Below are 14,882 nucleotides of genomic sequence, written 5' to 3'. Positions count from 1 at the left end.
CAAATAGCTGAATATTAATAAATACCATATGGTGAGAATTCTAATTGTCTGCAGATTACAGTAGCATCATTGTCATCCCATTTTTCTCCACACACTGTACTCCAGACTCCTCTAATACACACTTCAACTTCACCAATAAGATGACTACTAGTTCCTTGCAAACGTACAGACCCATGAGTACAACTTTCTAATTTTACAATCAATAATTGTCTTATTAGATTATTGGCTAACCAATACAGCGAACTCCAGCAACTTCTTGACTCTGACAGTTTATTGATGCACCAGAAGTTGTGTGCCTTGAACAATCTAACAATGATTCCTCTGATCCTGAACAAGATAAGGCTCCAATCACAAATGAAGGATTGTCACTGACACTGAAATAATTATTAGTAAAAGATAGTGAGCCTGTATAAAATAATAATAAGATTTTAGCTTTCATGAGTATTTTTACCAAAAGGTTGTAGTCCTAATTGATAGCATACCACATTACTGTCACTAGAGTCCCATTGGTTATCACATACTGATCCCCATGCATTATTGTAGCATATTTGAACATTGCCTTCATTCATTATGTCACCTCCAACAAGTCTAACATCACCATTGGTACACTTAATATACTGTGTATTATTAGCTGCAAAATAAATTAAAAGCATCGTCATTATTATTTTTTTACTTACGCATGCAGAATACTGATGCATCAGTGCCCTGTGAACAATTGAGTCCATCCATACTGCCATTAGTATGATGCATACACTTCCATATTTCTGCTTCATCTCCAGTACAGTTAAGTTTATATATACCAATTGGCCACTCAGAATCAATGAATACACCATATGTAGCCACTGCACCTTTTATATGCATACATAATTTTAGACCTTTAAAGATTTTATTCACCATAGCGTGAGTATCCCAGCTGTGAGCAAATTACAGTAGCTTCTTTGTCAGTCCAATAGCTAGCACAGATTGTAGTCCATGTATTATTAATACACACTTCAACTCTTCCTCTTAGGACAGCACCATCACCTAACCTAATCTCACCATCAGTACAGTTACCTATTATGAATGAACGAATAACATAATACATAGATAAAGTGTATATTTTACTTACGTTCACAGGTGACCCCAGCATCATTATAATGAGAGCAAGTAGTGGCATCACATGATCTTGTCCTACACTCTATTAATGATTCCTCATTACCAGTACAATCAACACTAGCCATCAGTATTGGACCAACTCCTGGACCAAAATGAACACTACCAGATCTTGCTCTTCCACCTATAATAATTGAATGTTGACTTTAATCAGATTATTATACAAACCTATTGGTAGATATCCTAATTGTTTACAGATTACATTAGCATCAGTATTACTCCAGCCATTAGAACAGACAGTACCCCATGCTTCATTAATACACACTTCAATTCTTCCTTCATGAGGACCACTACCATCAACCAATCTAACTTCACCATCAGTGCAATTAGACTGTTGTGCAGATGCTGTAACACATTATACAGTTATCTAAAGTATATAATTATATTATAAATACTTTGACAAATTAAGCCAGCATCATTATGTGATAGGCAGTTATACAAAACTGGATTGCTGTATGAGCAGTTCAAAATATGTTCTTCTGACCCATTACAACCAAGATTTGTGATACCAAATGACAGCTGTCTCTCGGTATAGCAATTGTATGTTGGTATAGCACCTATATATTAACATTAATTAATACTGGTACTAACTGCATTAACCATATGAAGAGTATCCAAGTTGTCTACAAGTCACTGCAGCATCATTAAAGTCCCATGTTTGATCACACAGTGTAGTCCATGTTCTCTCAACACACAGTTCAACACGACCAGCATATGTCACTGATGATCCACTCAGTCTTACATCACCATCATTACAGGATTCTATTATTATTAATTAAAGGTGAATAAGATGTTTAGTTATAATACCTACCTAAACATACAACACTTGCTGCATTAGTTATACCACAATACAGAGTATTGTAACTTGCAAAGTAATGATCACAATCTAACAGTGAGCTGCGACTACTGGAACAATACATATCACCCATAACAAATGGAGCTTTCCCATGTCCATAGTAACTGCCACGCAATGATACTGATCCTACATGCAGTACAAATAATATAAAGGAGAAAAGAATGTTAGAGATTAATACCTGTCATCTGATAGCCAAGCTGTTTGCAAACAACATTAGCTTCAGTTGTACCCCAGGAATGATCACAAATAGTTCCCCACATTTGATTATAACATATTTCAACTCTTCCTTCATACTCATTGGGACCACCAACTAATCTAACATTACCAGTTGTACATGAAGTATCAACAGTAGCATTACTGACTACAATAGACATTATAACTAACTTATAACATCAGCAACTTACTCTGACATGTTACATGTGCAGCAGTTCTAGTGGAGCAATACTGTGCAGTATTATTAAATGGACATTCCCAAATACTTAATTCAGTTCCAGTACAGTTTAAATTATAAAAAAGTATAGGTTCATTATAATAATAGTAATAATAATCCAGAGTATGCAAAGCACCTGTCAGTAAGGAAAGTAGATCTACTTAAAAACATCAATAAAGCAATATCTACCATAACGTGAGAATCCTAACTGAGCACAAACTACACTAGCATCAGCATCATCAAAGCCAGTGTTACAGACAGTTCCCCAAACACCATTCATACATACATTAATTCTACCAATAGAGCTATACCCTGAACCTGAGAGTTTAATGTCACCATGAATACACTTATCTGTAAGAATGTAATTCACCTTTAAGTACAAATTATATTACCATGACAAGTTACTCCTAAATATTTATAGTCATAAGAGGATGCACTGCTGTAACAACTGATAGCTTCTTTTGGACAATTTAACAGAGAGCCCATGATGCTAGAGCAGTAGAATTGAAAAGGAAACAATGGAACTCCTGGTAAATCCAAAAATGAACTAGAATATCCTGTAGCACCTAAAATAAACAATTTTTGAGATTAAATCATTACAATTAATTTGTGCTTGCTTTGTGAATGACCCATTGAGTTACAAACAGTTCCAGTATTATTATAATAATTATTATAATTATCAGCACATATTCCAAACCAAACATGATTGTAACATAATTCAACTCTTCCTTCCATTTTGTTTGTTCCATTTGATAATCGTATCTGACCATTCGCACAATCAGAGTACTCCACAACAAAACCTGTGTATTTTAAATGTAGTAACAATAATATTTGTAAAAAGATACCATGACAAGCAACTGATACATCAGAGTATACAGTGCAGGATTCCTGTCCTTGTATACTTGAGGGGCAATCCCATATACTCTCTTCATTACCAGTACAATTAAGATTAACAATGTGAAGGGGAATGTCATTATCATAATGGAGTCTTCCCATTGAAACTGATCCTAGAGTATTTTAGCAGTCAAAAATATTAGAACAAGCTAGAAATATAAGTGAGTCTACCTAATGCAGTATATCCTAAATGTCTACAAACGATTTGAGCATCATTGTCAGTAAAATGATGATAGCATATACTACCCCAAGTACCATCAACACATACTTCAACACGTCCAACATCTTTAGGATAAGAATTATAAGGTATCAGTCTAACACTACCTTCAGTACAATCTAATGACACAGAATACAATAATAATCAAAATTAATAGACACAAATTGGTCATACTGTGGCATCTAACTGCTGCAGTGTGTCTAGCATCACACCAAGATAACTTAGTGTAATGAGTTAGACTGCATTGCTTAATACTAGTAGCAGATTCAGAACAACTCATATCAGCTACCAGCAAAACACCTACACTAGGAGACTCAGCAGGATAAGTGATTCCATTGCCTAAGAAATAATTGTGGCACAGATAATAAGGATTAATAGGTTTGTGATATTTTTAACTAACCAGTGTTATATCCAAGTTCTCTACAGATAATTTTAGCATCCACATCATGATTATAATAATTGTCCCTATAGCAAAATGCGCCCCAGACCTTATTAAGACATATTTGAACTTTTCCTTCTTTTGCAGTTGCTCCATCAACCAAGCGAACTCCATAATCTGTACAATTACCATTTGCAACACCAACAGCTAAATTTTATTCTTGATAAAATAAGTCATATTTAATATAAACTAACTTTGACAAATAGTGCCAGCATCTTGAGTGTTGTAGCAAGATCCAGTAGTTGAGTAGGAACAGTTAAGCAGTGTACTTTCATTACCACTACAATTCACACTGTAAAGATGAAAAGGTAGCCTACCTTCTGTAAAATATGAGGCTTTAGCTATAGCTCCTATAGCATTGTTAACACAAAGAAAGGATTACAGTATTAATTACCATAAGGAGAGCATCCCAGCTGTCTGCATACTACACTGGCATCATTATTATCCCAACCATTGTCACAAATGGTGCCCCAAGTTCCATTAATACATACTTCAACTCGACCAAATTCTTTGTATTTATCATCACCTTCTAATCGAACAGCCCCCTCAATACAAGGAGCTAATATAAGTAATACTTAGAAACAACAGATGCAGGTCATACTTACATTCACATTCAACTCCAGCATGGTATGAATAGCCACAAAAAGAAGTGTAATAGCTACAGTTCAGGAGAGCGGCTTCACTTCCAATGCAGCTAAAATATGATGAATGTACAGGACCGAAACCTTTTCCAAAATTAACAGACTCAGCACCTAAAGATTAGTAACATATAATCTATTACTTTAATGGGAAACTAACCAATAGAGGTAAATCCTAATTGTCTACATACAACTTGTGCCTCACGAGTATCCCACCCTCTAGGACATATTGATTTCCAAACTCCTCCATAGCATATCTCAACTAAACCAACATACTGGGACTGACCACTTGTTAATCTAACATCACCAGTAGTGCAGTTGCTAGTGGTATTGGGTGCTATTAAATTCAATATATTCATGCATCATATTAGGAGGCAGAATGCTGATACCTGTACACTGTACATTTGCATCTTGATGCTGACTGCAGCTGTACTGCTGAACAAGATTATGAGGACAATCAAAGACATTTCCTTCAGTTCCATTGCAATGTAAATCAACAATGTGAAATGATTTGAGCTTTTCTGTGTATGAACTATATCTAGCTACAGCACCTATTATCTTTAATGATGTACAAATAAGGCTAAATTATAGATTACCTTGTCCAGAAAATCCAACTTGCCTACATACAACACTAGCATCATTGTCATCCCAATAATCATCACATACAGTACCCCAGGTCTTATTAACACATAGCTCCACTCTTCCCACCAATGGATCAGAACCACCAACTAGTCTGATGTCACCATTTTTACAAGGAACTGTTTAATCATAATTCAATTTATGAAAACAGGCTATTCCTTACTTTCACACCTCACACCAGCATCATACTCATGACTCACATCTGGAATGTACTGTGGTTGTAAGGTGCAGTCTAACAATGAATTTCTTGAGGAATAGCAGTATGTATACAATAATATGGGACCACTTCCTTCACCAAAATTTGTGTCATAATCATGCATGTACATAGCACCTATAGAATTCAAATAATATATATATATATATATAGCTGCATACCACGTACCAGGAGAGGTAAAACCTAATGCATTGCATACTGTCTGAGCAAAGTATTCACTGTAGTAATCATAGTAAGAGTGAGAGTTGTAAACAGTTCCCCATGCATTATTAATGCAGACTTCAACTCTTCCTTCATATTCTGTGCGACCACCAATCAATCTAATATCACCATCAGTACAATTAGAATAGGTTGACACACCATGAGCTAAAAATATTAGTTTATTCATTAACAATTTTAGTATATATATAGTCTACCTGGACAAACAACATTAGCATCAGCCCTATTAAATGAACAAACAGGAGCATTAGCATCAACTAGACAGTCAAAAAGGTTCTCTTCAGTTCCATTACAATTTAAACCAGTTAAAAAAGTTATTCCATGTTCTTCATTATTCCAGGAAGAAGTAACAGCTATTGAACCTATAATGCATTATTTTCATTAATGATCATAATAATAATAGTAATTTACCATAAGGAGAGAATCCTAGCTGCCTACAAATGACACTAGCATCATTATTATCCCAATAGCTATCTCTACAGATAGTCCCCCATATTCCTTCAACACAAACTTCAACACGACCATAATAGTATCCACCACCAACAACACGTATGCCACCAGATGTACAATTTGCTAATGACACAACAGCATAATATAAACATATACTTTACCAGACTAACTTTCACAGTTTAATTCAATGGCATTGTTAGTACAATACTGAATATTAGAATGAAGTCCAGAGCCACAGGACAACAGTATTGCTTCATTACCCTGACAATTGAAATAAGAATAAATGATTGGAAACATTCCAGCAGTGGTCCTTCTTAAGAAAGAATTACCTACAAAAGTTGATTTTATTTTGGCTTACACTTTTATCATGAAAACAAACCATAGCTGTAGTACCCCAATTGAAAACAAGCAACATCAGTTTCAATGTTATTCCAATTGTTATTACTGCAAACAGTTCCCCAGATTCCATTAGTACACACATGAAGTATTCCTTGGTTAGGTGTAGACCCATCATAAAGTCTAACATCACCATCTGTACAGTTTACTGGAATATAATCATCTAAATGGTATCAAATAAAATAATACATGAATAATTAGTATATGGTACACACTATTGAGCAGACAAAAGACAGCAATTGCTCCATAGTCCTCATTAGGACATGATTCTTTAGTATTATACTGACACTCAAATAAGCTACTCTCGTTTCCATAGCACCGAACATTATAAAACTGATATGGATAGTTATAATTATTCCATAAACCTCTAGCACTTTTAGCACCTACATGAGTACATTAATGACTGGACAAAGCATAGTAAAAATGTTTACCATAAGCTGAGTATCCAATGCTGGAACAGACAACACTAGCTAGATTATTATCAATGACAGTATTACCATATCCACACACCATAACCCATGAACCATTGACACAGACTCTTACATTACCATGACGACTAGAAGGGCCAGCAAATAGGTCTATTTTATTGCTAACACAAGAATCTATGACAATGGGACAGAAAGTATAGGGTCAAATTCTATTGGGTTATGTTCTCACTTTCACATCTAATACTTAATTCTTGATAATTGTTGCACCCACTATACCACCAACTAGAATAGTGTGGATACTTTTTTTGGTAACAGTTGCTTAGGTTTAATTGAAAAGCACCACAAGATAGATGATAAATAAAAATTGAATTATTACTAGCACCAAAGTTTGAGCTTGGAAGTGCTATACCACCTACACAACAATAACTACACATGTACATGTCAATAAAATAGATGACTGTTACCTTGATATCCTAATTCATGGCATAAAGTGTAAGCACTTCTATCATTAGATGAATACCTAGCACAGACTGAACCCCAAACTCCATTCTCACACACTTCAACTCTTCCTTCAAACTCTGTAGCACCATCAACTAATCTCACTTCACCAGTAGTACAACTAGAATACTTTACACCAGTCACTAAAAATCAGTTTATCAATGAAGCTATACATGTACTGTCTTACATTGACAACCAACAGCAGCATCATCATAATGATAACAAGAATATCCATTGAGTCCATTCATAGGACAGTCCCAAAGTGAAGTCTCTGTCCCAGTACAGTTAAGATCATTAATGTGAATATACCATGTTCCTTCAGTATATGAGTCTGTTAAGGCAGAAGCACCTAGTGCAAAGGAAAGAAAGTATAGACTACATAGAAGCAAAATTTAGCGATTTGTTACCATAGGGATAGTATCCTAGCATTCTACACACTACACTTGCATCTTTTTCATCCCAAAAGTGATCACAAATTGTTCCCCAGACATTGTTCACACACACTTGAACTCGTCCATATCTCCTGAAATAGCTACCTGAATCACTGTATAGACGAACAGTACCATTGGCACAAGGAGCTACAATGATACAACTAGCAATGAAGATTCAATAATCTATATAGTAAGTACCTTCACACTTGACTCCAACATCATAAGTGTGTGAACAGTATGATGGTATTAGTGGAGAATAGGAACAGTTAATTAGATGTGACTCCTGTCCACTACATTGAATTAAAGACATCAGTATAGGACCTGAGCCTTGCCCAAATTCACTGACTGTAGTATATGCAACTGATCCTAAATAGTAAGTAAATTAGTTGTATTTCATGTACTTTAATTACCTAGCTCCATGTGTCCTGCTTGCCTACACACAACATTACTGTCAAGTGTATCCCAAGAGTACCGCCAAGACAAAATACTGTGTCTACTACATACAGTTCCCCATACTCTATTGATGCATATTTCTACACGTCCTTCATACTGTGTACTACCATTAACCAGTCTCACTTCACCCTCAGTACAGTCTGCTTTAATTGTACCAATATCTTGATTAAAATAATTAAAAAATAGACATGCATAGCTATTATAGAGTCACTTACTCTGACAAAAGACATTAGCATCTCTGTTAAGGGAGCAAGCATAGCTAGCCAGACCATTATGTGGACAGGATAGTATAGTGGTTTCATTTCCTGTACAGTTCAAGTCAATGATAGAATGTGATTGTGCACTAGAACTGACATATGATACCACAGATCCTATAGCACCTGTATGTGTAGCACAAAACATGAAATGCTATTTGAAATGATACTATGATACCATAAGGAGAATATCCTAGCTGCTTGCATACCACACTGGCATCATTATTATCCCAAAAGTCACTGCATATGCTTCCCCAGGATCCATTAGAGCAAACCTCAACTGCTCCATATGAAAGACTGGGATTTGCCTAATAATAAGTGTTACATGTGCATGATAGCACAGGGCAGTGAAGGAGCTTACCAGTCTAACTGAGCCATCAGTGCAGGACTCAGTGAAATGAATGCAAGCAGAAACGAGCAAAATTAAAAAGACAAACTGCAACATTTTTTTCTAATTAAAAAATATTGTTAAAATAGTCTCACCTAGCCAGACCCATCCCCCTTTTTGACAATTAGGACATCCAAATTGTCAAAAAGGGGAATGGGTCTGGCTATGTGAAACTAAGTCAAACATACAAAAATAGTCTATTATGTATCACAAGTTGTATTATACCCTGAGACAAATTGCGCAACCTTCACAACACATAAATTGGATTAGCATAATTTGTAGCAACTGATGCACAAATTGCTACAAGTCTATTTTATTCCAATGGTCTACAGTGTCATTCACTGTTTTCCTTCAGCTCAGAGAATAATTATTCATCTTTAATTTTATTTGTCACTATATTCTGTTTTGTGCTGTTAAGTATAATAATAATAATAATAATAATAATAGTGAGTGTACTATAGTCTGAATAGTTAAAATTCCTTTGGAATAAATTGCAGTAATGAATCAGTTGAATTGCAGGGCTACAAGTCCACTTACAAGTACAAATTAGTAGAATTAAATGAATTGCAGCAATGAATTTCTATACAACTAATCTAGTCTATTATTATAGACTATAATCAAGAGAAGGTCCCCAGAAACCTGACAGTTAGCAGATTGGCAGCTAGTGGCATGCAAGTGGTGATATATTTGAACAAGATTAATCAAAACCTACATAATGATAACGGCATAATACATAATTAGACTAGTAGCTCCAAACTTATCAATATTGTTACAAAGAGAATACCGTATAGCTCCTAATTTTCGTCAGTCAAAAATTTCGTCAAAATCTCAATTTCTTGCTAAAATTAATTTTCGTCAATAAAATTTTCGTCATTTTTGTTATTAATCCACATACCGCCCACGTGGAACAAAAATTACGTCAGTTAAAAATTTTGTTAAGCAAAAGTACCTGACAAATTTGACAAAAATTTTGACCAACAAAAATTTGGAGCTATACGGTAAATAGTGTATATGCAGTACAGCTGTTTTGAGATACATGACAACATAATGCGTTAACAATTAAGGCTAAATGCAAGGAGACACATTTACTCAGCTCTACTAGTTGCATGCAGACATATTTCTGCCTTAAGGCAATTTTAAAATACTGGCTGCCTTTCTTGCTGAGATTCACAAGGTCAAATTTGACTTGGGATACTGTCATGGTTTATTATCATGGCAAGGAAAGAAAAGTAGGAAATCTACACATCTTTCAAATAAAATCAGGTTATCTTTCTTATGATGTAACATAGGATTTAACTACACAAAAAGTTAATAGACTGAGTTGTCTTTGTTCCAAGAAGTCTTTAGTCACTAGGGTTTTTATCATGAGACCAGAAGCAGTTTGATTCAAATTTTGCTAATTTAACACACACATATAAATATACAAAGGATAAGTGAATAATCAAGGCTAATTTACACTAGAAACTTAACGTAAGGTAAGGAATTAATTAAGTAAAGATTACGAAGTGCAATACAAACCAATAAGTTAATTTTGGCCATTGGTTTATATTGCACTTCCTGCCTCAACTTATGCTGTGTTTACACTACAGAAGCGGGCCAAACCGTGCTGAACCAGGCTGAGCTGGCCCTGCTGTACTAACCATGCTGGCCTGGTTTGGCCCAGCTCACTTCAGCTCAGTTTGGTTACTGTTTACACTATCAAATGAAACTGTGCTGGCCCACTTAAACAGGGCTGGCTGGGTTAAAGAAGCTAGTGTAATACTGTGTTCACACTACCTCCCCAGCTGTACAGAACTGTACCTAATTAGATTAGTTTGGTTATAAAAGAACCATGTTGGTAGCAGTTCACACTGCACAACTTAACTACACCAAATTCACTTTAAAACTTAACTACACCATTTCAGAGCACCTATTTTGGTGCACCACTTTAGCCTGGTTTGGTTTGGTTACAGTGCAGTTCAGCTATGTTCACACTTGTTATGAAACTACACTATACTTCCCCAAAACTCAGTTCCAGTACAGTTCTGAAGGATAGTGTGAACAGGGTATAAATGTAGTATAAGCTAACTCATATACCGTGACAAGGGTAATAATTAGTTATAACAACTACATGGCTATTTACTCCAAGTTAATTGGAATCAACTTGTTATATAAATTATGCATCAGAAAATGTAAATTTATTTGTATAATATTTTCCATCATGGGCATTTAACTTAATTCATTTCCTTGTTTCCAATTCAACATACAAAGTCTAAAATTACATTTAAACAATGTTCATCAACATTGTTTAGCTTGATCTACCATTTATATGAAATGATTCAAAAGGGTTTTGCACAGGATTTGTGCATAATTTTATGCAACTTTTTGTTAATATATTGTATAGTTTCTCAAAAATTGGGAATAAGATCCTTAGTGCAGAGTATTTTGACAAAATTATAAACAAAGAAGTTGCAGTTTTAATAACTTTTTCTGATACATATACATGTTCTTATGTTGTGTAGAAAATTAGAGTGAACTTTGATCAAGTTTGGACTTTTAATGAATTTTTAAAGTTACTCCTAAAGTCCCTGTACTATAGTACAGATTTTTTTTGGCCAAATTTCAAAAAATGACTAGGAGAGGATTCTCCATTTTCTGATTCACGTACAAGCTCTTATGTTGTGCATTGATTTTGAGTTCATTCTAGTATAATTTAAAATTGATCAAAAATTGGGCCAGTGACCAAAATGTTATTTTGGTCAAATTTTGTCCAAAATGGCTGAAAAAGTCTCCAACTTTATAATTTTTTCTGATATGTATTCATGCCCTTAAGCTGTGTAACTGTATATATTATTATTTTTATATATTGTATATATTATTATTGATGTGTGTTTATGTGTACCATCTTGATTACTCTTCTATGTTCTAGATATTCTTTTTGTGGTTGTTCTAGAATAATTATTATCTGTATGGTTATTATTAGTGCTCTCTATTGTGGTTTTGTTATGTACATATAAGTTGTTATATGTTATGTGACCTTTTGTCTTTTGTCAGTTAGTCAGTTGTTAGGTAGTTACTGTTTTTGTCAGTTCTGTTAATCTTTTATCTGCGATTCATAATAAAGCTACTTGCTTTTGAGTGATCATATACTCTGTGAAGCCGCTGTTTTACAACAGTATAAGCTTTGAGTTGATTTCAATAAAAATTAGATTTTAATAAATTTTAAAATTTGCTCCAAATGCAATGTATAGTAGCCGTGAAACATGCTGTTTAGCATGCCTTGTAAAAACATGCATGATTAACAATGATTATGTTAAAATGCTTATTAACCAAAATTTATAACATTACTTTTAAAATTATGTTGTTCAGACAAACTGATACAAAAGCACAGAATTTGGTTGGAAAATTAAGCAAAATGATCGGAAAATGTTCAATGTCAAACTGTTATTTCAGGCTCTGCACATACATGTGTTATCATTGTTACACATTTTTACTCTACAGTATTTGTCTCATATCTGCAAAAGTTTGTTTTACAAATCTAATAAAAATAACTTAGCAGTGTTAATTGATACACCCACACACTACATGTATATACACTGTAATACACTAAAAATGAATTATGAACAAGGTACGTATATTTTACTAATGGCTGGTTGACTACAGAGTCCATGCTAACCATACTACACATCACCAATATAAAATCTGCCATTTTACTATTGCCAATAAATCATCTGGTATGGTACAGGTGAGGGTACAGGCTGTTTTATCTACAGTCCCAGTACTGCATGGGAACCAAAGATTTTGACTGGTCGTTTTGGCTATAAAAAACTAGTCTTTTATCAAATAAATAATACTCAGAAACTCTAATACTTGGCTAGTGCCAAAACCTGGCAAAAACCTGTAAAATTCACAAATAAATTTATTTGAAAAGTAAAAAAATTGCCAAATGAATGAGAATCAATTCTGGTCCTGTGTATATATCAATACTAACAAGGCAGTGTCACTTGCATATGGCCTGTACCAATGCTTTCAATCCAGCAGGATCAAGATAAAATCAAGTGATCAAGACCACTTCAGATATTGATCAAGACAACCAAAGTTGCTGTTGAAGAGAATCAAGAGATACTCTCAAAGCTCCATACTTCTTTGTGTATTCTTGTTTTCAGCCGCCGTCCGTGTTAGTTATTAGCCATGTATCTATATTCTATTTTTTAACTATCTGTTTATATTCGTATGTTAAGCCCAATACTTCCTGATAAAATCATCTTGATCCTGGTTGCAAACATCAGTACAGGCTCAATGCAGGTGACATCACCTTGCTAAATATCGTGAGCTTTGATTCATGGCACTACTTGACAACCAAACTCTAGGTGTAGACTACGCAAACACTTATTTTAAAAAAATCATAACTTCGCGTCATCCCTTACTGTTGCCTTAGATCCAATTATCCCAATCAAGATGCCAATTTTGTCTTCAAATTCTAATTAGAATCAGTGACGCAAATATGAGCTCGAAGATGAAGACCCTAAGATAAAATATAATAAAAAAGAACACCTAGAAGAACATACTTTAAAATATTTTCTGTAGAAAAGACCTCATGAAGGCTATAACCGAAACCGAGCTACAAACTCGTCTTACTGACCTCTTCTATTCAAAGTTAATTTAATTTTTAATGATAAAAATTGAATGGCTAGTCTGTTAAATTTTAACCAATTTTATGTTTTTAAAAATAATAATGTATAAGTACGTATTATCAAGCCATGTGCATTTTTGACAAAATGCATTTGTACTTTAACTTCTAGATCTAACAAAATGTTATTGCATCAAATTATCTTTTTCAATCTTAATTGTTTTAATATGACTCATGACCTCGCTCACGACTGAATCCAGTGCCTCTTCTCGTCTCAAAAAATCTCATTCAATTCCTTTTATATTACTGTAAAATATTCTCTAGTCATAATACTAAGTCGAGGATATTACATTACAATCAATTCATGAATAATTTCACTAAAATTGATAAGCTATCTAATACTTTTCCAAAAGCCTAGCATAACTAAAAGTATTCAAACTAAACTACATACAAGACATGACAATTTTGCAGCAAAGTATTATTCTGTCAGCAATTAATCTTTATCTTTTTGTTCTTGAGAACGCTGATCCAACTCATATGCTTCGGGATCTGCTTCAGGATCATCATCTAAAGGTATAGGTTTTGTTGGTGACTGAGGAGGATTCTTCAGATCTCTTTTCATCCTTTGTACACAGAATATTGCCACCAGTATAAGAACAATCACTCCAATAATAACAGTCAAAGCAACAAAAACTATCACAAGAAGCACAGACAATGAGGCTGATGATGGTGTCAGAGAAGGAGAAGATGTCGGGCTTGAGATTAATTCTTCTACAATTAAAATAATAATATGTATTGATTTTAATAACCATAAATGTACCACAATTAATTCCTGTATATCCATCTAAGCAACTGCATACAGTGTCTCCAGCAATCAAACTACAAGTCCCTCCATTCACACAAACATTCTCTTCACATTCATAAAGTACTAGAAATAATATTAATGTCAATATGACATGTCTAATACATCAAGTACCACATTATAATTAGTCTATTACACTACCTGATTGATTGCAAGCTATTCCTTGATATCCTTCAGAACAGAAGCAACTATTGTTACCAACACATGCTCCATTGGTGCATGGAGGATCACAAACAGCTTAAGAAAAATTCAAGTACCAAAATTTAGACATTAGTTTTAATATTTTTACTTGGTTGAAGTATTTCTTCTAAAATTTGTAGATCATCTCCTGTTTCTTTTGTAGCCTCACCAATACTTAAGTCACCAGTAGCAGCAACATCAAACAAGCACAATTTGTCATCACCACACAACTACA

The 14,882-nt window shown here is 34.2% G+C and overlaps 2 protein-coding genes across 2 annotated transcripts in view; both read right to left on the bottom strand.

Moving 5' to 3' along the window:
• LOC100635494 (deleted in malignant brain tumors 1 protein-like) overlaps window positions 1–13,626 on the bottom strand; it is an 18,401-nt gene extending 4,775 nt beyond the window's left edge. Inside the window, exons 1-44 of the mRNA XM_020002758.1 lie at window positions 13,544–13,626; window positions 13,403–13,500; window positions 8,970–9,059; window positions 8,787–8,916; window positions 8,570–8,734; window positions 8,312–8,515; window positions 8,100–8,267; window positions 7,878–8,048; window positions 7,658–7,819; window positions 7,437–7,613; window positions 7,202–7,384; window positions 6,976–7,146; window positions 6,760–6,927; window positions 6,528–6,707; window positions 6,319–6,477; window positions 6,110–6,271; window positions 5,896–6,060; window positions 5,648–5,845; window positions 5,429–5,596; window positions 5,223–5,384; window positions 5,016–5,177; window positions 4,787–4,963; window positions 4,594–4,740; window positions 4,383–4,547; window positions 4,183–4,338; window positions 3,950–4,135; window positions 3,724–3,888; window positions 3,504–3,668; window positions 3,284–3,445; window positions 3,056–3,238; window positions 2,831–3,004; window positions 2,628–2,789; window positions 2,413–2,574; window positions 2,187–2,369; window positions 1,964–2,134; window positions 1,753–1,914; window positions 1,548–1,709; window positions 1,321–1,497; window positions 1,109–1,276; window positions 895–1,053; window positions 678–848; window positions 452–631; window positions 232–405; window positions 26–187 (exon numbers count right to left, since the gene is read on the bottom strand). Coding sequence (XP_019858317.1) covers window positions 26–187; window positions 232–405; window positions 452–631; window positions 678–848; window positions 895–1,053; window positions 1,109–1,276; window positions 1,321–1,497; window positions 1,548–1,709; window positions 1,753–1,914; window positions 1,964–2,134; window positions 2,187–2,369; window positions 2,413–2,574; window positions 2,628–2,789; window positions 2,831–3,004; window positions 3,056–3,238; window positions 3,284–3,445; window positions 3,504–3,668; window positions 3,724–3,888; window positions 3,950–4,135; window positions 4,183–4,338; window positions 4,383–4,547; window positions 4,594–4,740; window positions 4,787–4,963; window positions 5,016–5,177; window positions 5,223–5,384; window positions 5,429–5,596; window positions 5,648–5,845; window positions 5,896–6,060; window positions 6,110–6,271; window positions 6,319–6,477; window positions 6,528–6,707; window positions 6,760–6,927; window positions 6,976–7,146; window positions 7,202–7,384; window positions 7,437–7,613; window positions 7,658–7,819; window positions 7,878–8,048; window positions 8,100–8,267; window positions 8,312–8,515; window positions 8,570–8,734; window positions 8,787–8,916; window positions 8,970–9,053 — 7,012 coding nt within the window. The 5' untranslated portion in view covers window positions 9,054–9,059; window positions 13,403–13,500; window positions 13,544–13,626. The remainder of the gene's footprint in view (window positions 1–25; window positions 188–231; window positions 406–451; window positions 632–677; window positions 849–894; window positions 1,054–1,108; window positions 1,277–1,320; window positions 1,498–1,547; window positions 1,710–1,752; window positions 1,915–1,963; window positions 2,135–2,186; window positions 2,370–2,412; window positions 2,575–2,627; window positions 2,790–2,830; window positions 3,005–3,055; window positions 3,239–3,283; window positions 3,446–3,503; window positions 3,669–3,723; window positions 3,889–3,949; window positions 4,136–4,182; window positions 4,339–4,382; window positions 4,548–4,593; window positions 4,741–4,786; window positions 4,964–5,015; window positions 5,178–5,222; window positions 5,385–5,428; window positions 5,597–5,647; window positions 5,846–5,895; window positions 6,061–6,109; window positions 6,272–6,318; window positions 6,478–6,527; window positions 6,708–6,759; window positions 6,928–6,975; window positions 7,147–7,201; window positions 7,385–7,436; window positions 7,614–7,657; window positions 7,820–7,877; window positions 8,049–8,099; window positions 8,268–8,311; window positions 8,516–8,569; window positions 8,735–8,786; window positions 8,917–8,969; window positions 9,060–13,402; window positions 13,501–13,543) is intronic.
• A 472-nt stretch (window positions 13,627–14,098) lies between these two features.
• LOC105314517 (pro-neuregulin-4, membrane-bound isoform-like) lies at window positions 14,099–14,533 on the bottom strand (the record flags this gene model as incomplete). Its single annotated transcript, XM_011408728.1, has 2 exons — window positions 14,099–14,376; window positions 14,426–14,533. Coding segments are annotated over 2 exons (386 nt in total), but the record flags the coding sequence as incomplete, so codon positions are not given.
• Between the last annotated feature and the right edge of the window lie 349 nt (window positions 14,534–14,882).

The sequence above is a fragment of the Amphimedon queenslandica genome, unplaced genomic scaffold (genome assembly GCF_000090795.2).
Source record: "Amphimedon queenslandica unplaced genomic scaffold, v1.1 AMPQUscaffold_12839, whole genome shotgun sequence".
Taxonomy (NCBI): Eukaryota; Metazoa; Porifera; class Demospongiae; order Haplosclerida; family Niphatidae; genus Amphimedon; species Amphimedon queenslandica.
Note: the sequence above shows the minus strand (reverse complement) of the source record. Positions and strands in the feature narration are given on the sequence as shown.